The sequence below is a fragment of the Erinaceus europaeus genome, chromosome 12, assembly GCF_950295315.1.
Source record: "Erinaceus europaeus chromosome 12, mEriEur2.1, whole genome shotgun sequence".
Taxonomy (NCBI): Eukaryota; Metazoa; Chordata; class Mammalia; order Eulipotyphla; family Erinaceidae; genus Erinaceus; species Erinaceus europaeus.
Window position 1 is genome coordinate 69688063 of NC_080173.1, and position 23787 is coordinate 69711849.

At 40.7% G+C, this 23787-nt stretch overlaps 1 protein-coding gene across 2 annotated transcripts in view; it reads right to left on the bottom strand.

The window, feature by feature from the left end:
* Window positions 1-5838: 5838 nt before the first annotated feature.
* Window positions 5839-23787, bottom strand: part of TAF15 (TATA-box binding protein associated factor 15) — a 46984-nt gene continuing 29035 nt past the window's right edge. For both annotated transcript variants that reach the window (XM_060203940.1, XM_007516985.3), the window contains exons 8-16: window positions 22483-22517; window positions 21809-21841; window positions 20048-20157; window positions 16599-16728; window positions 8960-9052; window positions 8119-8200; window positions 7914-8002; window positions 7358-7817; window positions 5839-6164 (exon numbers count right to left, since the gene is read on the bottom strand). In XM_060203940.1, the coding sequence (XP_060059923.1) occupies window positions 6125-6164; window positions 7358-7817; window positions 7914-8002; window positions 8119-8200; window positions 8960-9052; window positions 16599-16728; window positions 20048-20157; window positions 21809-21841; window positions 22483-22517 (1072 nt within the window). In that variant the 3' untranslated portion in view covers window positions 5839-6124. The remainder of the gene's footprint in view (window positions 6165-7357; window positions 7818-7913; window positions 8003-8118; window positions 8201-8959; window positions 9053-16598; window positions 16729-20047; window positions 20158-21808; window positions 21842-22482; window positions 22518-23787) is intronic.

Sequence of the window (23787 nt, forward strand, 5' to 3'; positions counted from 1 at the left end):
GAAGTTGAGAGTATTTGAAATCTTTTTTCTCCCCTTAAGAGTAAGTTTAATGGTCTACTGTGAGTTGGAGAAGTGTTACATAGTTGTTTTTTTTTTTAAGCAGGACTTTAAAAAAAATTTTTTTTTAGTATTTATTCCCTTTTGTTGCCTTTGTTGTTTTATTATCCTAGTTACTGTTGTAGTTGTTATTGATGTCGTTGCTGTTGGATAGGACAGAGAAATGGAGAGAGATGGGGAAGACAGAGGAGGGAAAGACACCTGCAGACCTGCTTCACCACCTGTGAAGTGAAGGAGCAGGTGAGGAGCCTGGGTCTTTAACCGGGATCTATACACCGGTCCTTGTGCTTTGCGTCACCTGCGCTTAACCTACTGCACTACCGCCCGACTCCCATGTTACATAGTTTTAAGAGACTGCAGAAGATGAGGATAGCATAGCAGATTTGAAGTAAGCATTGTAAAAATAGAAGTGTTGGGATGAAGAATCCATAAAATTACCAGTGACAATGAAGGCTTAACAATGAGCCATTTGCACCAAAGTAAAAGACTAAGGTACGGAGAGGGTTCAGGTCCTGGAACATGATGGCAGAGGAGGACCTAGTGGTGGCTGAATTGTTATGTGGAAAACAGAAATCTTACGAATGTACAAACTATAGTATTTTACTGTTGACTGTAAATCATTAATCTCCTAATAAACTTTAAAAAGAAAATGAGGAGCCAAATATTAGGGAAGAATACCAGTCTGTATGAATTTCTGCCAGCTCTAATAAAGAAACCCAGTTATAAGAACAGAAACCATTTAGAGATTGGTACTAATCAAAATGATTATAGTGACATTATAGAACTAGTGAGTAATAGTGGTTAATGGAGTTCAAGCTGACTACTAAGAAACAAAATGAGGGGGGCTGGGCAGTAGCGCATCAGGTTAAGTGCACATGGCGTGAAGCGCAGGGACCGGTGTAAGGATCCCGATTTGAGCCCATTGCTCACCACCTGCAGGGGGATCACTTCACAAGCAGTGAAGCAGGTCTGTAGGTGTCTTTCTCTCTGTCCTATCCAACAACAGTAACAGCAATAACAAGAGCTACAAAAATGAGAAAAAAATGGCCTCTGAGAGCAGTGGATTCAAAGCACAGGCACTGAGCCCCAGCGATAATCCTGGAGGCCAAAAAAAAAAAAAAAAAAAACGAGAGAAAGGGTGATAACAGAATATAGGGAAGTCAGTATTTTAGTGCTGTGGTCAGGGGAAATAGCTCAACTGGTAGAGCATGAGATTTACACACCCTCAGGCAATACCCAGTACCCCATGTACACTCATGTACCTTTATCCCATGTGTATTCTGCCTTACAATAAAGCGGTGTGGTCTCTTTCACTCTTTCTGCCTTTCTACCTGTTTCTAAAATAGTCTTACAAATGTTAATATTTTAGAGCACAGCTCAGACATCTTTGTGTTTAAAAAAAAATTCTATCTAATTCTAGTATACAGTTAGGATGAAGAACCATTAACCTTATTTAATTATGTATACTCTAAGTGGAGGAGATAGTACAATGGTTATACTAACAGACCCTAATGTCCGAGGCTCTGAGATCTTAATTCTCCAAACCATAAACTAGAGCTGAGCAGTGCTCTGGTTAAAAAAATTATGATTATTATGTGTGCTCATCACTTTATCAACTCTGAAATCTCACTTAGTCTATATTCAATGAGTAGCTATGCCTGACACTGTTCTAGGCTGAGGTTGACAGTGAATGAGTGTTCCTTACTCTCCAGTTTATATCCTGGAAATTAACCATAGTGGTCTAAGCGATGGCACAATAAAGTAATGGACTCTCAAGCATGAGGTCCTGAGTTTTGATTCCCGGCAGCACATACACAAGAGTTATGTCTGGTTCTTTCTCTCCTGTCTTCCTAGTGAATAAAATCTTTAAAAGAATATTTTTAATTAACCATAAAAAACATCATTTCAAATAACATATACAGTGAAGACATAATGTGTAGGGTGTGTAAAAGTGACTGGGCATATTAATATGAAATTAAGAAATAGAAGGTCTGGAAAGACCTACAAAATCAGGACAGAAGGATGGGAAGGAAGAAGAAACTTGATCCAATACTGTAGTAAGTCATATGAACAATGTTAGCAGTGAATGAGTCCTAAACAAAGCATATGCAAAGATACTAAAACAAATGCTTGGTATCATCAAAAGTTATAACCAAGTAGTTAAAACAAGATGAGTATGGATGTTATACAATGAGGATAGGGGTGTGGCTTGGCAGTAGAGCACACATCTAGTATGTATGAGGCTATGGGTTAACTTCCCAGTACTGCAGAGCAAAGAAAAAAAAAAAGATACTTTTGTGGTCTGAGCTTTTCAACCTTATCTGTCTGCTATTGTCTGTTACAAAAGATTTGAGGCAAAATTGTGCAGCCAGGTGGTGACACACCTGGTTAAGTGCACACATTATATAGTACACAGGACCTGGGTTCAAATTCCAGTCCCCACCTGCAGGGGGAAAACTTCATGAACAGAGTCGGCACTGCAGGTGTTTCGGTCTCTGCCCCTCTCTATCGTCCCTCTTCCCTCTCAATTTCTTTCTCTCTCTCCAATAAGGTTTTTTTTTTTAATATTTTATTTATTTATTAATGAGAAAGGTAGGAGAGAGAGGAAGAACCAGACATCACTCTGGCATATGTGCTGCCGGGGATTGAACTCAAGATCTCATGCTTGAGAGTCTAGTGCCTTAGCCACTGCCCCACCTCCCGGACCACTCCAATAAGGTTTTTTAAAAATTGTGCAGCTTAGTCAACAATTTGTTCTGCTTTATCTTAACGCTTTTTTCAGCCACCAGGTTCCAGATGATACTATGATGCCAACTAGACTTCCCTGGGAAGACAACCCCACCATGTGTCCTGAAGCCCCACCTCCCCAGATCCCTACCCCACTAGGGAAAGAGACAGGCTGTGATTATAGATCGATCTGCCAATTCCCATGTTCAGTGGGAAGCAATTACAGAAGCCAGACCTTCCAACTTCTGCACCCCAAACAAAATCCTGGGTGCATACTCCCAGAGGGATAAAGAATAGAAAAGCTATCAAGGGAGGGGATTGGATACTGAGTTCTGGGGGGTGGAAATTTTGTGGAAATGTACCCCTCTTATCCTATAGTCATCAATATTTCCATTTTATAAATAAAAAAAAATTTTTAAAAAGGGGATCCAGCAATAGTGCAACGGGTTAAGCGCACATGGCATGAAACGCAAGGACTGGGGTAAGGATCCCGGTTTGAGCCCCTGGCCCCCCACCTGCAGGGGAGTTGCTTCACAGTCGGTGAATCAGGTCTGCAGGTGTCTTTCTCTCCCCATATTCCCCTCCTCTCTCCATTTTTCTCTGTCCTATCCAACAATGACGATAACAACAATAACTATTATAACAACAAAACAAGGGCAACAAAGGGGAAAATAATAAACATAAAAAAAATTTTTTAAAAAAGAAAAAAATTGTGCAGCTATTTACAGACTAGTGATAATAGTCCATAATAGAGATGACTCACAGCAGGACTGTAACTAAGAACATAAAGATGAGTTAAACTTTAAGTATATTTCAGAAGTTAAAAACCCATAGCCTAAGACTGAATGTATATAGAAAAGAGAAAGGGGGAAGTTGAGCGGTAGCGCAGTGGGTTTAAGCGCAGGTGGCACAAAGTGTAAGGACTGGCATAAGGATCCCAATTCAAGCTACTGGCTCCCCACCTGCAGGGGAGTCGCTTCATAAGTGGTGAAGCAGGTTTGCAGGTATCTTTCTCTCCCCCTTTTTGTCTTCCCCATCTCTCTCCATTTCTCTCTGTCCTATCCAACAACGACAACAATAAAACAAGGGCAATAAAAGGGAATAAATATTTTTTTTAAAGAAAAAGGGGATTAAAGCAAGCACTGAAGAAACTGCTGACATGTAAAAGTCAAATACAGAAAGTAGTAAAAGACAGAGAAGTAGGTAGGAATAAGTGTATTACTGAATACCACTAATGTGTGTGCATATATGTACATTTGAAGGGGGCTGTGGGAAAAGACACCAGTGGCATCACTCTGGCATTTAGGATGCTAGGGGTTAAACTCAACACCTCATGCCTAAGAGTTCAATGCTTAATCCACTGCCCATCTACTAGGTCAATCCCTAAATTTTAACCAAAGAATTATTCAGTTCTGGCTTATGGTGGTGTCAGGGGTTGAATCTGGGGCCTCTGATGTTTAGGTAATTCAAGTTGAGCTATGGATGAGGTGCTGTTTTTTTTTTTTAAGTGTCTCAAACTCAACATAACCCACACTGCTCCCAAACCTTTCCCCACTATTTGCTATATTTAAATGAACACCAAAGCCTAAGGTCAGGCACGTCATTCTTCCCTCCCTATTCTGCCATCCAGTCAAATTTTGTCAAATTTCTGTCATCTCTGAAATCTATTTAGTTCTTGCCTCCTCTTTGGGGGCAGGGCAAAAGGGAAATACAAGCATCTTATCATAGTCTCTTTACCGCTCCAGTTTTATATCTTGCATGCCCATCCTTGGACTCCTCCTTTCAATCACTATGCACTACACACAACTATCCTCAAGAGTAGAACCTAATCCTTACTTTACCTTAACTATTTGTTCATGTCATTAGTTTCTGCTGAGAATATAATTCCCTCACCCTCAACCTCTTTGGCTAATTATCACACTTCCCTCAAGACTCACATCTTCCCAATCTTAAATGATTAAAAGTTCTTCTAATCATCCCTCAAAGTACCTTATAATTATTAGTGGAGCACTAATCAGATTATTATCTCTCTGGTAGATGAGCAATAAAGTCAGCATCTGCCATAGTGCCTTACCCTTACGAAGGAAGGAGATTTAATGAATCCCAAATAACATACTACATGCAATGATATCTCAGCCCTGGCTTATCTTTATTCTTCATGCCTAGCCTTTAGAATATTCCCAGCACTTAGAACACTGCCCTAAATGATTCACAGCTGGAAGCTGGCACTCTATGAAAATCACCTGTAGAGCTTGATATTCATAAAGAATCCCAGTCCTACTTCCCATGCCCTATCAAGTAGTAAACTAGATTTTGGGTGAAGCCTAGAAGTCTATATAATTTTGACGATCTCTTTAGGTGATTCTGGCATTCAGTCATTCCTGAAAAGTGCTATTCTAAACAGTATAAATAACATTTCAGGGGGCTGGGCCATGGTGCACCTGATTAAGTGCACATAGTACTAAGCACAAGGAACCATGCAAGGATGCAAGGATCTGGGTTCAAGCCCCTGACTCCCCACCTGCCGGGGGGGGGGGGGGGGGAGAAGCACACTTCACAAGCAATGAAACAGGTCTGCAGATGTCTTATCTTTCTCTCCTCCTCTCTCAATTTCTCTGTCCAATCCAATAAAATGGCAAAAATGGCCACCAGGAGCAGTGGATTCATAGTGCCAGGACTGAGCCCCAGTAATAACCCTAGAGGCAAAAAAAAAAAAGGAACATTTTAATTTAATGAAGTGAAATTAATATCCTAATTCTTTTTTAAAAAATTATCTTTATTTATGGATAGAGACAGCCAGAAATTGAGAGGGAAATGGGTAAAGAAAGTGAGAGAGAGAGAGAGAGAGAGAGAGATACCTGCAGCCTAACCACCACTTGGGAAGCTTTCCCTCTGCAGGAGGGGACCGGAGACTCGAACCCAGGTTCTTGCACACTATAACATGTGCACTCAACCAGGCACACCACCTCCCAGTCCCTATCCTAATCCTTTATGGTTAGATTCTGCTATAACTTAGTCCTGAGTGTAACAGAACAATGCACTAATGTACAAAAGTCCACAAAACAATCAGTCTTTATTGCAGTATTACAAAACACTTTTCCATTTTGGCAATATTTTACAACGCACTTAGCTTCAAGGGTTGGAAAGAAGAAGGGAAACTAGGAGGAAATTTCAGTGGACATCTAAGAAGGAAAACTGTCCCACCCCTCCCTCCCAAATAAAAATCCAAATGTCACTTAATTTCACTACCCAAGAAGAGGCCACGAGGAAAGCAGCAGGCAAAACTCTGGCAATTTCACTAAGGATCATGTCAGAGACAAAGGAACATTCAAAACAGTCATCAGTATGGTCGGTTGCGCTGATCATTTCTGTAGTCGTTTCTAGAAATAAAAAATAAAGAGCCAGTCTAAATTCTAATTTTCTATCAAGGGGGAGCATCAAACACTTCTTCAGGGTAATCAGAGGCAACAGCTCGACAATTTCTATAAAGATGACACAATGCCTAATTTACTTCTCCTCGGATGTGCTTATTACAAGTCTAGTTTACCAGTTTTTAAGATCCACAAAGTTCCTAAAAGCTATTACCACTCTCTTAAAAATTTAAGCCTACAATAAGAACTCCAGTCCACTATGATATTTCAAGAGGTCACAGATAGTGCAAATTCCAGCATAAATAGAAGAATGGCATAGTGGAATAAGAACTCACTTATGAGTTCTAGATATGTGACCCTGGAAAAGTCACTAAATACTTCTTCCTCTGTAAAATGGCAAATATACCTACTGCATGATGTTGATCAAGGTTTAAAGATATTTTCAAAGGATTTGCTACACAATAATAATAGATAGGAGTCACTAATAGCTAACAAGTATGCAACATTTACTATGGGCCAAGTATAATTATACAATCTAACACAAGACCACAAAGGAAGTTACTGTTAGCCCCATTTTACAGAGGAAAATACTGATATTCCAAAAGGTTAAGTAACTTGCTTAAGGTCACATGGTCAGTAAGTAATAGAACTAGAATTTAAACTCAATTAGTCTGTTTCTAAACTGCTCTCAGTCACATGATATACTAATTCTGTGCTCTAAATTGCTTCTGGCACACAGCTTTTTAATACAATAATTTTACACTACTGGTTATTCAATTTTTCCACCTCTACACCATTCATATGTGTAGCACATGCTCACCCTAACTATAACCAGTGATTGTCATCTGAAAACGACACTAGCAAAATTTCCAGAAAGACAAGTGTAAGACAGTATATGTGATTTAAAAAAAGAGCATCTATATGAAAGGTATGCCCTCTTCTCACTTTGATCAAGAACACCCGATTTATAGTTTCAAAATATTACACAAGCATACATTCAAATAATAAGGATGTATATATAAGACTTTCCAAAGCAAAATGCATTTTAGCAAACACTATGCAGGAAATTAAATCTCCATACATCAATAGGGTGTTCAAGTTCAAAACTGAACTTGAATAAGGAAAATGTAATAAAAAGGGTTCAGACCCTAAAATTTAAAAGCAGTGAGGTAGTAAGTTAACAAATATATTCTAACACTCACCTTCCTCCCATTTTGCCTCCATAGCCACCTCGGTCTCCTCCATAGCCCCCACCTCGGTCTCCTCCATAGCCACCACTCCTGTCTCCCCCGTAGCCTCCACTTCGGTCTCCACCATATCCGCTACCACGATCTCCTCCATAGCCACCCCCACTTCTGTCGCCTCCATAGCCTCCTCGGTCCCCTCCATAGCCTCCTCGGTCCCCTCCATAGCCTCCTCGGTCTCCTCCATAGCCTCCTCGGTCTCCTCCATAGCCGCCTCCTCTGTCCCCACCATAGCCACCCCCACTTCTATCCCCACCATAACCACCCCCACCTCTATCTCCCCCATAGCCACCACCACCACTTCTGTCTCCACCATAGCCACTCCCACTTCTGTCTCCACCATAGCCTCCTCGATCTCCTCCTCTGCCCCCACGACCTCTGTAGCCCCTCTCTCCACCGTAGCCTCTTCCCCGGAAATCTGCAAGGTAGAAATGCAAATCAATCAGGTTAAGAGAATAATATAAAGTATTCTTAATGCTAGTCACAGATAAGGACCTTGTAGATGCTAACCTACCTCCTCCTGAGGGACGAGAGTCCTCTGGTCTGGGCTCATTGCACTGGTTGCAGGAATTCCTTCGTGCAAAATTCATATTTCCACAGGATCTGAGTGAAGAGGAAAATAAAAGACTCTTCAATAGTTTTTAATGAATGTAAAATGCCTTCCTGAATCTTTCAATTCCAACCCCAACTCCTACTCCCACCAAAGTATGGATACTTACGGGTTAGGGCAAACCCAGTCTCCACTTTTGGGGTCTCCACCTCTTCCCTGAAAGCCTCCCCGCCCTCTATATCCTCCACGGCCTGTAAGAAAGATAAGAAAAACAAGTAGCAGCTATTAACAAAGTAGAGGAAACACATAAGAGGAAAGAACACACCACAAATAACTGGACAGTCCCCCAAATTAAGCCTGTTATGGTAGGACTGTGTGATTTGGGGTAATATAGTAAATGCAAGAAATGTGGAAAGAGATTCAAGACACACAATAAAATGGAACAAAATTCAAAGTTTAATTTCTGTAACATCTTCTGAGATTTGAGAAACTGAGAAGACAAGTTTCACATTTTAAAATTAAACAATAGAATAAATTGGCAGTAACATTATTAGGGAACTTATAAACTGGTCAGCTAATTACTTTATCTTAAACAATTACCTCTTTATTACCAAGTGAACAACAAGCAGATATAAAGCAAGTATTCCAAAGAGATTCCTAGGACCTTTTTCCATAGCTACTATAATATGTTACATACCTAGTCTCCTATTCAATTCAGTACCACCCTCATTTGTAGAAGACTTAGGGGTAGGCCTGGAGAGACAATATAATGGTTGTGCAAAAGATTTTCATGTCTGAGACTTTGAGCTCTGAAGTTCAATCCTCAGCACCATAAGCCCAACCTCTGATATCTCTCCATATCTACTTCTCATTAAAATAAGTATTAAAAAAAAAAAGATTTAAGAGGTCAAGGGACAGAGTAACGCATTTAAACAACAGAGACAGAACAAAAACTCAAATTTAAACCCACTGTATAATTACCCAGACTTGTTAATACCAAGTAACCTTACCTCGACGCCCACCTCCACTTCCACCTCCTCTCATGAATTCAGGTCTTCTCGTGGCAAAGGACACTTTAATGATGTTACCATGGAATTCTTTCCCTAAGGAGGGGGAAGAGAAACTACTTCACATCTCAGCAAAAATATAACTGTTGGAAATTTTAGTTTCAGAGATATAACTGACATATTCTTATAAAAATTCATACTCCAGGGAGTCAGGCAGTAACACAGCGGTGAAGCGCACCTGGCACAAAGCGCAAGGACCAGCGTAAGGATCCCAGTTCGAGCCCCCGGCTCCCCACCTGCAGGGGAGTCACTTCACAGGCGGTAAAGCAAGTCTGCAGGTGTCTATCTTTCTCTCCCCCTCTCTGTCTTCCCCTCCTCTCTCCATTTTACTCTGTCCTATCCAGCAACAGCAACAATAAAAACAAAGGCAACAAAAGGGGAAAAAAAAATACATAAAAAAAGAAATTCATATTCCAAAGAGCTTAAGTAACTATACATACATCTAAACATAAAAATCAACTGAACAACTTTCAATGGAGGTCAGTCACTTCTTACTAAGGAAAAAAAAATAATAACATTTTTACATGAAAAAAAAGGACACCAGTTCTTTTTTTTTTTTTCTTTAAAGGAAGAGAGCACATGTTGTATGTGTACATACATACCTATATATACACACAAACATCTGTATACAAAATTCTGTGTTTAGCAAGATCACTGAGGGTGAGAGATGGAAAATGGTCAGAAAAATATCTCAGTGGATAGTGGCACAGGCTTTGCAAACCTGAGATCTCAGATTTGATTTCCACACCCTACATGTGAGAGAAGTGCTGTGGTCTCTGCCTCTTTTTCATGAAACAAACAAAGATAGAAAAAAGGTTTTGGGGGCTGGGTGGTGGCTCACCTGGTTGAGCATACGTTACAAAGCAGAAGGACCCACATTCAAGCCTCCGGTCCCCACTTGGGGGGAAGCTTCACTAGTGGTGAAGCAGGGTTGCAGGTATCTGTCTTTGTCCCTCTCTAGCATGCGCTTCCCTCTCAATTTCTGGCTGTGTCTATCCAATAAATAAATAAAGATAATAAAATAAAATTTTTATAAAAAAAGGTTTTGTATTTTTTACTCTTGAAACTTTTTGAAATTTTTGTTATAAGCAGAGTTATCTTTTTTTAATTATCTTTATTTATTTATTGGATAGAGACAGACAGAAATCAAGAGGGAAGGGATGAGAGAGAGAGAGACACAACAATGCTTCATCACTTGCAAAGCTTTCCCCTGCAAGTGTGGGGACCTGGGGCTAAAACCTGGGTCTTTGCGCATTATAACATGTACGCTCAACTAGTTGTGGCAACCACCTGGCCGCAACAAATAGCATCTTTAAAATTAATGTGTACAGAAACAGACTGTGAGTATGGATTGACCTGCCAATGCCCATGTCCAGTGTAGAAGCAATTACGGAAGCCAGACATACCACCTTCTGCACCCTATAAAGAATTTTGGTCCAGGGAAATCGGGTTAGTTCAGTGGGTTGAGCGCAGGTGGCACAAAGCACAAGGGCCAGCATAAGGATCCCAGTTTGAGCTCCTGGCTCCCCACCTGCAGGGAAGTCACTTCACAAGTGGTAAAGCAGGTCTGCAGGTGTCTATCTTTCTCTCCCCCTCTTTGTTTTCCCCTCCTCTCCCCACTTCTCTCTGTCCTATCCAACAACGATGACAACAATAATAACTACAATAATAAAATAACAAGGGCAACAAAAGGGAATATAAAAAAAAAAAAGAATTTGGTTCATACTCCCACAGGGGTAAATATTAGGGGAAGATGACCAAAGGGCTCTGAACTCCAATTATATCAGGACCCGGAAAAAGGGGGGGGGGGAGTAAGAAGTAGTAGGTGTGATTTAGAAAGGATAAGAAGGCAGGACCACAGGGAAAAAAATGGGCAAATACATGTGTATAGATGTACAGATAGATATAGACAGACAGATACAGAAATAATAGTCAACTTATATCTGTGATCTTGGGAGAACTAATGCAGTTTCCATAGGAGGGAATGGGGACACAGAACTCCAGTGGTAGGAAAGGTGTGAATTTATACCCATTATTTTATAATTTTGTAAATCAATATTAAATCACTAATAGAAAACAATGTGTACAGAGGCCTGGAAGGTGGTACAGTGGCTAGTATACTAGACTTGCAAGTATGAGATCACAAACTTATTCCCTGGTATCATTGTCATCAATCAATAAATCCTCTAAAAAGATGTCTAAGAACCAACAGTTAGAAATAGGCCAGCAAAATAGTTCACTTAGTGTGCTGCTTTGTCATGTGTGCAACCCAGATTCGAGTATGGTCCCCCTGCATTGAAGGGAACTTCAGTTCTGTGATTTTTTTTTTCTTTTTTTTAATATTTATTTATTCCCTTTTGTTGCCCTTGTTGTTGTTACTGATGTCGTTGTTGGATAGAACAGAGAGAAATGGAGAGAGGAGGGGAAGACAGAGAGAGGAGAGAAAGATAAGACACCTGCAGATCTGCTTCACCGCTTGCGAAGCAACTCCCCTGCAGGTGGGAAGACGGGGGCTTGAACCGGGATCCTTATGCCGGTCCTTGCATTTTGTGCCACCTGCACTTAACCAGCTGCACTACCGTCCGACTCCCAGTTCTATGATTTCGTTCCCTCTTTCTATCTAAAAAAGTAAGATATAAAAGCTATAAATGCAGCAGGTGGGGGAGACAGCATAATGGTTATGCAAAGAGGCTCTCATGCCTGAAGTTCTGAAGTCCCAGGTTAAATCCCCCACACCACCATAAGCCACAGGTGAGCAGTGCTCTGGAGGAAGGAAGGAAGGAAGGAAGGAAGGAAGGAAGGAAGGAAGGAAGGAAGGAAGGAAGGAAGGAAGGGAGGGAGGGAGGGAGGAAGGGAGGAAGGGAACTGTCCCCTGATAGCTATAAATCCAGGACCCTGGCAGAGTCCTAATTACTGAAGGTGGCAAAATGAGCAAGTACTTTGACCTAGGAAGCAACTCATGTATCATTTACTTTAAATATTTATTTATTTATTTATTTATGAGAGGGAAGAGAACCAGAGCACCTCTCTAGCACATCTAATAACAGGGCTCTAGACAGACAGGGTATCACAATTACATTTTCAAAGAAAAACATGCTATTAGATTTTGGAAGACAGGGCAGAGGAAGATAATATAATGCTTATGTAAAAAGATTTTTGAGGCTGGGGAGACAGCATAATGGTTATGCAAAGAGACTTTCATGCCTGAGGCTCGAAGATCTCAGATTCAGTCCCCAGCACCGACAAAAGTTACAGCTGAGCAGTGCTCTGGTTGGTCAGTCTCTCTCTCTCTCCCACTCTCTCTTTCTCTGTCTTTCCCTCTCCCTTTCTCTGTATCTCTCATTAAAATAAATAAAATCTATTTTAAAAAGTTTTTTAGAGGGTGGGCAGTAGCGCAGCGGGTTAAGTGCAAATGGTGCAAAGCACAAGGACCTGTGTAAGAATCTTGGTTCGAGCCCCCCGGATCCCCTCCAGCAGGAGAGTCGCTTCACAGGCGGTGAAGCAGATCTGCAGGTGTCTATCTTTCTTTCCCCCTCTGTCTTCCCCTCCCCTCTCCATTTCTGTCCAATCCAAAATGACATCAATAACAATAATAACCACAACAACTATCAATCAACAAGGGCAACAAAAGGGGGGGGGGGCGCAGTGAATTGGTGCAGGCACTGAGCTCCAGCAATAACCCTGGAGGCAAAAAGAAAAAAAATTTTTGTGTGTGTGTGCCAGAGGTTCAATCTCCCACATCACCATAAACCAGAGTTGAGTAGTACTCTGGTTAAAAATAAGTTTTTGGAAAACAAAGATGCATGTTTGATGATAATGTGATTGCAGAGCTGTAAGTTCACTCTCAGCTTTACATTTAAAAAAAATTACATAAGAGTGATCCAACAGGTGGCCCAGTGGATAAAGCATTAGACTCTATTAGTAATAGAGTAAACCAGTGTATTTAATGATTTAATGTTTTAAATGACTTCAGTAATTTTTTTTTTGTTCCCATTATCGATGAAGCTCAGTGCCTATACCACGAATCCACTGCTCCTGGTGACCATCTCTTTTTTTCCATTGTTCTTGTTGCTGCCGTTGTTGTTGGATAGGGCAGAGAGAAATCGAGAGAGAAGGAGAAGACAGAGAGGGGGAAAGAGGGAGAAGAAGACCTGATTCACCACCTTCGAAGTGACCCCCCTACAGATGGGGAGACGAGGGCTTGAACTGGGATCTTTGAGCCAGTCCTTGAGTTTCACACCTCCCAAGGCTTTTTTGGTCCTTTTAACTTTAGTTTTATCTATTGGATAGACAGAGAAATTGAGAAGGAAGGGGGACATAGACACCTGCAGCACTGCTACAGCACATATGAAGCTTTCCTTCTGCAGGTGGAGACCGGGCACTTGAACTCAGGTCCCTGTACACTGACATGTGGGTATGCAATTGCCCAGTCCAGTGATCATTTTTAACTGTTTAAAAAAAAAGTCGGGAGTTGGGCGGTAGCACAGCAGGTTAAGTACAGGTGGTGCAAAGCTCAAGGACTGGCATAAGGATCCCGGTTCAAGTCCCTGTCTCACCACCTGTATGGGAGTCGCTTCACAAGTGGTGAAGCAGATGAAGCTAGTAAGCTACCTCCTCTATGGTCCAATTTTATATCACCAGTGGTGCTGGTGAGTAAACCCAGGGTCTCATACTTGCAAAGTATGCATTCTACAATTGAGTTACTATCTCCCTGACTCAACTTTTGTTTTCGTGACAAAGACGAAAGAAAGAGTAGAGGATGCTCCACCATCCATGGAGTTCCATCTGTTTTATCTTTGTTGCTTTCATAAATATACTCCCTTTTGTTGCCTTAGTTGTTTTTTATTGTTTCTGTAGTTCTAATTGTTGTTATTGATGTCATCATCATTGTTAGATAGGACAGAGAAAAGTGGAGAGAGGAGGTGAAGACAGAGAGGGGGAGAGAAAGATAGACACTTGCAGACCTGCTTCACCGCTTGTGAAGCGACTCCCCTGCAGGTAGGGAGCCGGGGACTGGAACCGGGATCCTTATGCTCGTCCTTGCACTTTGTACCACGTGGGCTTAACCTGCTGCGCTACTGCCCGACTCCCTCTTTGTTGCTTTCATGTGGTGCCAGGGATTATACAGAGAACCTCATGCATATAAGGCACATGCTGTTCTTCTAAATCACCTCCTCAGTTTGGCGATATCATGTGGGTTTTACTATAGGTCTACTTATTTGTTTAATGAGAAAGAGACAGACACCAGAGCATCACTCTGGCACAAGTACTGCTGGGGATTGAACTTGGGAGCTCATGCTTGAAAGTCCACTGCTTCATCCACTGTGCCACCTCCTGGGCCATACAATGTCATATTTAAACATTTAAAATACAAGCATTACCAACTCAGTTGTTATATTTTCAGGAGTTTAAAGAAATGATGTGAGGGGTCAGGCAGTGGTGCACCAGGTTAAGCACACACATTACAGTATGTAAGGACCTGGGTTCAAGCCCCTGGCTCCCACCTTCAAGAAGAAAACTTCACAAGTGGTGAAGCAGGGATGCAGATGTCTCTGTCCTTTCCCTTTCTCTCACTCCCCTCTCAATTTCTCTGTCTCTATGAAATAATAAAAATAATTTTTTTAAAAAAAGAAATAATGTGGACCTAGGAGCTGAGCAGTAGTAGCACACCTGGTTGAGCACATGTTCCTATGCACAAGGACCCAGGATCAAGCCTCCAGTCACAATGTGAAGGAAGAAAGCTTCTCAAGTGATAAAGGAGGAGTACAGGTGTCTCTCTCTGTCCCTTCCTCAATATCTCCCCCTCTCTATCCAGTAAATAAAAAATAAGTACATGGGAGTTGGGTGGTAGTGCAACAGGTTAAGCGCAGTTGGCGCAAAGCGCAAGGACCGGCATTAAGGATGCCAACTCAAGCCCCCGGCTCCCCACCTGCAGGGGAGTCGCTTCACAAGTGGTGAAGAAGGTCTGCAGGTGTCTATCTTTCTCTCCCCCTTTCTGTCTTCCCCTCCTCTCTCCACATTCTTCTCTGTCCTATACAACAACGGTATCAATAGTAACTACAACAATAAAACAAGGGAAACAAAAGGGAATAAATATTTTTAAAAATCTTTTAAAAAAAAAAATCTAATTGCACATGGCAGAAAGCGCAAGGACCAGTGCAAGGATCCTGGTTTGAGCCCCTGGGTCCTCACCTGCAGGGGAGTCGCTTCACAGGTGGTAAAGCAGGTCTGCAGGTGTCTTTCTCTCCTCTCTCCATTTCTCTCTGTTCTATCCAACGACATCAGTAACAACAATAATTAACAATAAAACAAAAGGAGAAAAAATGGCCTCCAGGAGCAGTGAATTTGTGGTGCCGACCTCCAACAATAAAGCTGGAGGCAAAAAAAAAGAAAAAAAAAATCGAGGGAGACAGGCAGTAGCGCAGTGGGTTAAGCGCAGGTGGTGCAAAGCGCAAGGACCAGCGTAAGGATTCCAGTTTAAGACCCTGGCTCCCCACCTGCAGGGGAGTCGCTCCACAAGCAGTGAAGCAGGTCTGCAGGTGTTTATCTTTCTCTCCCCATCTCTGTCTTCCCCTCCTCTCTCTATTTCTCTCTGTCCTATCCAACAACAACAATATCAATAATAACTACAACAACAACAAAAAGAAAGGGCAACAAAAGGGAATAAATAATAAAAATAAATATTTTTTAAAAATCGAGGGTGGGGGGGAAGCATAATGATTATGTAAAAAGACTAATGCCTGAGGCTGTATGGCCCCAGGTTCAATTCCCCATACTGACATAAGCCACAGCTGAGCAGTACTCTAGTAACATTTAAATATATGTGTATATATAGTATATAAAATAAATACTCTGAGGGGTAGCAAAACAACTCACTTGGATAGTGTGTTGCTTTGTCATGTGCACAACCCAGGCTGGAATTCAGCCACCACAACACAGAAGGAAGCTTCAGTAGTGTGGTTGGTGTCTAACTCTATGTTTCTATGAAAGTGGGGGGGAAATTGCAAATGGGAAGTGGATAAAGCACTAATCCCCAGCTCTATCATAAACCAGACCTGAGCAGTATAGTGGTTAAGAAACAAAAAAGCAAAAAGCTAAAAACAGGCACTAGATTATCAGGCATGAGGTCCCAAATTTAATCTTTACATTACATGTGCCAGGGTGATACTCTGGTTTTCTCATTGGCAAATAAATATTTTAAAATAAAATATAATTTAAAGCATGAAGCCCAATGTTCAATCCCATAATCTATATATGTCATAATGAAGTGGTGCTCTGGCCTGTCTCATAAAATAAATCTTAAAAAAAACAGAACTACGCATGGAGTTGATGTATTATTTGAAGCACATTTTAAAAGCCCAGAAGAGTGGCCAGGCAATGATAGTTCACACTACTATGCACAAAAACCCAAGTTCAAGCCCTCTGAAACACATGGAAGTACCTGAGTGGTGCTATGTTTTCTCTCTTCTCTCTCAACATCTCTTCACCTCCAGAAAATAAATAGCCTGCAAGAACTTATTTTGACTGCAAGACTAGAAAACATTTATCCAAACTGTGTGATGAAATTATATAAATGAAATACCATCAAACCAGTCAATGGCTGCCTTTGCTGAAGGAGGATCATCAAATGACACAGTTGCCTCTCCTTTTGGTTTCCCTGTGTCCTTGTCTGTATACAAATTTATCATTGGTTTTCCAGTCTTCTTATTTGTCTGAGGAACAAACAAGGCATTAGTATTTTAAGAAAAAGTGATCATGAGTCATAAAAGATTTCTTTTAATAAAGGAATTCACAAAGGCTGAGGAGGTATAGAGCACATTCCTTAAATGCATGAGACCCAGGGTTCAATCCCTGGCATACAGATAACAAATCTCTGGTATCCCTTTCTCGTTCATAAAATAAGGGAGGGGTGTGTGTGTGTGTGTGTGTGTGTGTGTGTGTGTGTGTAACCAGGACCTTGAACTTTCTTTAGAGATAGGTAAAGAGAGAGTAGTTATCACAGCACCAAAGCTTTCTTCAATACAGTGGGGGTTGGGCTTAAACCTGGGTGCTGCATATGGCAAAGTAGCTTAATATCCAAATAAGCTATTTCACTGGTGCTCTGGCCACTTTTTCATTCAGAGACAGAAACAGAGAAACGCTACATCTCCCTCTATTGTCATAGTTCATCCTATGTGACACCAGGACTCAAGCTTGAGCCATACAAGCAGTATGGTGATCCCAAAATAAATAATCTTTTAAGAAATAAAATGTGGGGTGGGGGGAGTCGGGCGGTAGCACAGTAGGTTAAGCACACGTGGCGTAAAGCACAAGAACCAGCCTAAGGATCCCGGGTCAAGCTCCCGACTCCCCACATGCAGGGGGTGTCGCTTCACAATCAGTGAAGCAGGTGGCAGGTGTCTTTCTCTCCCCCGTCTTCATTTCTCTCTGTCCTATTCAGCAACATCAATAACAATAATAATAACCACAACAATGAAAAAAAAAGGGCAACAAAAAAGGAAAATAAATATTAAAAAACAAATAAAATAAAATAAAATGTGTGGCTCAGAGATAGGTTCACCCAGTAGACAATACACCTTATTTTGTGTGAGGCCCTGGGTCCAAGTCCTGACACCACATGGAAGGACCATGGAATATGGTTGGCACCAGGGTAATTTCACGGATGGTAAAGCAATGCTGTGGTGTATCTCTTTTTCTCTATCTTTCCTTCTCATACACTCTGCCCTCCTTTCTCTCTTGTGTCTACAGACCTCCGCTAAATTTCCAAATAAAAAAATGTTAAGAAGTGGACCCAGGTAGCTGCTTGATGGCATTTCATGTGTGAAACCCTAAGTTAATTCTACAGGGCAGTATTAAAAAAAAAAAAAAACAAGGAGTCAGGCGGTAGCACAGCAGGTTAAACACACGTGGCACAAAGCGCAAGGACCAGCGCAAGGATCCCAGTTCAAGACCCTGGCTCCTCACCTCAGGGGAGTCGCTTCAAAGGCTGTAAAGCAGGTCTGCAGGTGTCCTTCTCTCCCCTCCTCTCTCTATTTCTCTCTGTCCTATCCAACAACAATGACATCAATAACAACTATAATAATAAAACAAAAATAACAACAAAAGGGGATAAATATTTTTTTTAAATCTTAAAAAAAAACACTTTAGGGGGCCAGGTGATGATGCGCTTGGTTGGGTGTCCATGTTATAATGCATAAGGTCCAGCTTCAGCTGCAGACCTGTAGGAAGTAAAGCAGTGATACAGGTATCTCTCTTCCTCGAAGAGATCATCTCAGCCTCTATCAATTTCTCTGCCCTATTAAATAAATAAAATTAAAAAAACTTTAGTGGGTCAGCAAACTCACTTGGATAGTATACCACTTTGTCATGTGCACTACCCTGGTTCAAGACCAGCCCCCAACTGCACTAAGGGAGCTTGCGTGCTGTGGTCTCCTTCTCCCTTTCTGTCTGCTTTTCTGTCTCTGTCTTAAAGTAAAATAAATAAATAAGAAAACTGACTCCAAAAAGTGAAAAAGAATAATTCAATGACAAGCAAACACTACAATCTGCTAATACTGCTCTAAATACTGCCTTCCAATTAAGAGTTGAAAAAGTATATGCACAAAATAGTGCACAAAACACTTCAGTATACAATCAACAAGAAAATTATGAAATAAAGCATTGCACAGGAGCAGTTTAAGTGCACATTGCGCAAAGCACAAGGATCGGCATAAGGACTGGCGGTTCAAGACCCCGCCCCCCATCTGCAGGGGAATCGCTTCACAAGCGGTGAAGCAAGTCTGCTGGTGTCTGTCTTTCTCTCCCCATCTTCCCCTCCTCTCTCCATTTCTCTCTGTCCTATCCAACAATGGCAACAATAATAACTACAAAAATAAAACAAGGGCAACAAAAGGGAATAAATATTTAAAAAAGAAAAAAATAAAGCATTACATATTGGACCAATATGTAGCAGACACTGAATGTCAAAACAAGCCATTAGTGAAATCTTGAGTCTGCATTTAGAATCTATAAAACATTCTCATAATCTCATTTGACTCTCACAAGTTTAGGTAGAATCTGGTTTTTTTTTTATTGTTGTAATTATTGCTGTAATTGATGTCATCGTTGTTGGCTAGGACAGAGAGAAATGTAGAGAGAAGGGGAAAACAGAAAGGGAGAGAGAAAGACACCTGCAGACCTGCTTCACCACCTGTGAAGCAACTCCCCCGCAGGTGGGGAGCCGGGGGCTAGAATCATGATCCTTACTGCTGGTCCCTGCGCTTAACCTACTGCACTACCTCCCGACTCCCAGTAGAATCTGTTTTGACACCACTAAAACTAAAAAGCTAACGCTGTGGAAAAGTAAACATAAGAAATTCTTCAGGGAGTCGGGCAATAGTGCAACAGGTTAAGCCCAGGTGGCACAAAGTGCAAGGACCCGAGTAAGGATCCTGGTTCAAGCCCCAGCTGCCTACCTACAGAGGAGTCGCTTCACAAGCAATGAAGCAGGTCTACAGGTGTCTGTATTTCTCTCCCCCTCTGTCTTCCCCTCCTCTCTCAATTTCTCTCTGCCCTATCCAACAACGACGACAACATCAATAACAACAATAACTACAATAATAAAGAAAAAAAAACCCCAAGAGCAATAAAAGGGAATAAATAGAAATAAAATCTTCACCTATTTAGCAAATTTAGTAAAGGTCAACATACAGGTGAGCACATGCAACAGGGAATTTTTTTTAATATTTTATTTATTTATTGGACAGAAATAGAAATTGAAAGGGAAGGGGACGGCAGGGAGAGAGAAAAGAGAGACACCTGCAGCACTGCTTCATTGCTTGTGAAGCTTTCTCCCTGCAGGTGGTGGCCGGAAGCTTGAACCTGGGTCCTTGTGCACTGTAACATGTGCACTCAAGCAGGGTACCACCACCCAGCTGCATCAGGGAATTTTAATAGACAAACCTTATTGAAGTATAGGCTTATTATGTTATCTACATATCTAAATCAGAATATGTTAATAAAAAATTAACAGAAATCACACATTTCACTCACCTTGATAATTCCTATTTGTTTAAAGAACTCCCCCACTTGATCTGTGGACACACCCTCTCCAAGTCCTTGCACAAAGATTGTGTTGTTATCTGAATTATCAGATTCTGAATCTAAGAAGAAAATAAAAGTATGGTTAGATTTTATATATTCCTTGGTTTTACTACATCCTGTTTAGATTAAGAATAGTAACTTACTGTACAATAGTCAACCATGTCTATAACCAAAAGGACCAATATAAGAAAAATCATATATAAACATGCAAAGTGGCTATCGTCGTTATTTGGTAGTGGATCATCCTTAAAATTAAATTTCTGGTAAAATGGATCAAGTCTACACTATATGAAATGCACAGACCAATTAAGTGAGATTTTTTTATAACTTTCACTCTTCAGATTCAGATACAGGACTAGCTCATGAAGAGATGAAGGGAATTAGTATGAATTAGTATCTCCCCACCCCTCTTTTTTTTAAACTAGATCACTGCTCAGCTCTGGCTTACTGTGGGGGTGGGGGTGTGGGGTGCCTTGAACCTGAGACCTCAGAGACTCAGGCATGACAGTCTGTTTGTATTGCCATTATGCTCTCTACCCTCACCCAATTAGCACTCCTTTTTTGGGAGGAGAGTTTTAATTTTTTAAGGCTAATCAGTACTTCTAATGTTCTCTAACAGAAAACTCCCCAAATCTGACAATTTGGATTTCCAAGCAAGGCAAGCAGAATTGCTGGTTTCCCATTCACTGAAATAGGCTTTGTATGTACCAAAGGGTAGGGGCACCTTGACACACCTTACCTTACACGAACACTTTTGGATTAGTACAACAAAGTAAGAAAGATGTACAAAAATTCAGTCCATCAAGGTATAATTCAGAAATTGCCATCCATATAGTATACTTTGGCATCTTAATAAAAACAAAAGTTCTGATTTCAATATATATTAAAATTGTTTGGCTCAAATAGATTTTTAATCTCTAAGTCATAATTTTCAAAGGCTCCATGTAGCCTTGAATTTCATTTAAAAATACAAAGTCACATGAAATTAGTGACCTAGTAGCCTCTGCATGGGATAAGACCTTTCATATATAAATTCAAATTTCATAGACCCACTAAGGAGATAATTCAATGTAGTGGTTTCTTAATATTTTTCTGTTTATCCAGTTACACCAAGTATCACATTATATCTGATTTATCGTAATGAATAGTACAAAATCAAGAATTTCTTCACAAATGAAAAAGTATAGCATTGGAAAGCACAAATAGCAATTTCCCCCAAGCACACTTTCTAGCCAATCTCCCTAAAAGCTCTTGCCTATTATGTCTAGAAATGTGCACTAGCCAATTAAATTTTCTTCCTCCATTAGCTCCTGCAAACACACACTTCCCATGGCAGGGGGGTGGGGGGGTGCAAAGAAAACTAACATTCTGGGGAGTCGGGCAGTAGCTCAGCGAGTCAAGTAGAAATGATGATGCAAAGCACAAGGACCACGTATAAAGAAACCGGTTCGAGCACCCGGCTCCCCACCTGCAGGGGAGTCACTTCACAAGTGGTGAAGCAGGTCTGCAGGTATCTATCTTTCTCTCTGCCTCTCTCCATTTCTCTCTGTCCTACCCAACGACGATGACATCAATAACAACAATTAATAATAACTACAATAATAAAACAAGGGCAGCAAATGAGAATTTTTTTAAATCTTTAAAAAAAAAAAAAAGAACAAAAACTAACATTCTTTTAATGGCAAAATCACAAGTTATTATAAACCTTACCAGCATCTGGTCTGGGTCCAAAATCCCTGTGACCTAAGGGGAAAGAAAACAAAAAACTATTTAAGGCAACTCATTAGAAATAATTTGTACAATGTAATAACCAAAGCATGTAAGTCAGTACTCCCAAAATTCTTGAAAGTCAACCATCACAGATTTACAAGGTAACTAAATAAACTAAAAATTTTAAGTTTTAAGAATCAAGATGAATGTCAACATTTCCTTAACTTGTCCTAGACAGCATTTGCCACTTTGGCATTATGATAGTATCACTTTAGTTTTAAGTTCTGATTGTGAAGGCTGATTGGAGTCTCTTTTGTTAAGCTCTGGTTGTGAAGGCTGACTGGAAACCCCTAATAATTTAAAAACACCATGTCAACTACCTTTATTAAAATTGTACTGTCAAAATCCAGTGAAGGTCCCATTCAGTGGTCACCACAGACTCTTTCATGCAAACTCACTGTGTGGAAATCCATTGAACTAACTGAGATGAACTTTAACTCTGTTTCTCTGACACATACATGTGTATGTACATACTGTGTATCCTTTTAAAGCACATAACACACACCAGCCTCAACAACATAAGAAAGGGCTTAGACTGCGTCTTCGGGATATTGGTGGCTTTTTAGATTTATATAGCATTTCCACTGAAACATTTTGGGATACTCAGGACTTACCACCAAAATTTTTGAAGCCACCGCGGTCACCACCACTGCAGAGGAAAAATTGAAGAAATGATTTCTTCCTTAAGTCTCTAATGTGCTGAGCCCTGGGCTCAATCTACACTTAACTCACAAGTAGAGCACCTAGAAAAATAGTAGCACCTCTAACTTGCCAGTAAATTCCATTTCATAGGTTTTTCAAACTAGTGTTTTCTTCTAAGTGTTATCCCAGGGATATACTTCCAGAAGGGTGCCTGGAGCTTATTAGAGAACATATATAATATATTCATTTTAAAATCTTCACAAACCCAAGCTAAAGGGTTACCATTCAATTCATAACTTAGCAGAATATGAAGAATGTTGAACCAGAACATTCTTCCCAGGGGAAGTATTTTTTCAATTTGAGAAAAAGAAGGGAGATTAGAAGAACAATATATAAATCAAGATTTAAGACTTTTAGCAGGAATAATTTTGAGTATCACAGTCTATTATGAAACCAAATAGTGAATTTTATGAGATGAGAAAAAAGTGAGACTGAAATAAAGAACAAAAATAAGCCTGAATGAAAGCAGTTTTAAAATTTCAAGTCATTTAAAAGTCTGATAAAATGAGCATGGAAAGTAAGTTAAAATTGCCATCCTATTCAGTTAAATTCCTAGCGCCTCATGTACCAAAGTGGTGTTCTGGTTTCCCCTTATGTGAAACTCCCTCTATTTCATATGAAGTCCTTTTTTTGCCTCCAGGGCTATTGCTGAGACTAGGTGCCTGCACTATGAATTCACTGCTCCTGGTGGCTATTTTTTCCTCCCATTTTTACTGGGTAGACAGAGAGAAAATGAGATGGAAGGGGAAGAAAAAGAAGGGAAGAGACAGACAACTGTAGACGTGTTTCACCACTCATGAGGCAACCCCCCTGGAACCAGGATCCTTGCCCAGGTCTCTGCACTTTGTACTATGTGCACTTAACCTGGTGCTCTACTACTCAACTCCCTGGAGTATGTCTTTAAATGTTTTGTAGATAATTACCAAAAACAGAATGCAGTGGTCTGATATTGCAGCTGACTTTATTAGCAAATCGCTTCAACAGATGAGTCAACGGGACCAAGAGAAGGTTCACCTAATAGACTACCCAATTACCACAGGTGAGGATCCAGGTTTGAATCCTTAGTTACCACACAGGAGCATCATATAAGAAGGAAGTCTCACAAGTGGTACAGTAGTTCTATGGTGTGTGTGTGTCTCTCTCCCGATCCCTGCCTCCCTCCCTCTCTGGGAAAAAAGAAAACAAAACACTACTAGGAGCAATAAAATCATGTGCAA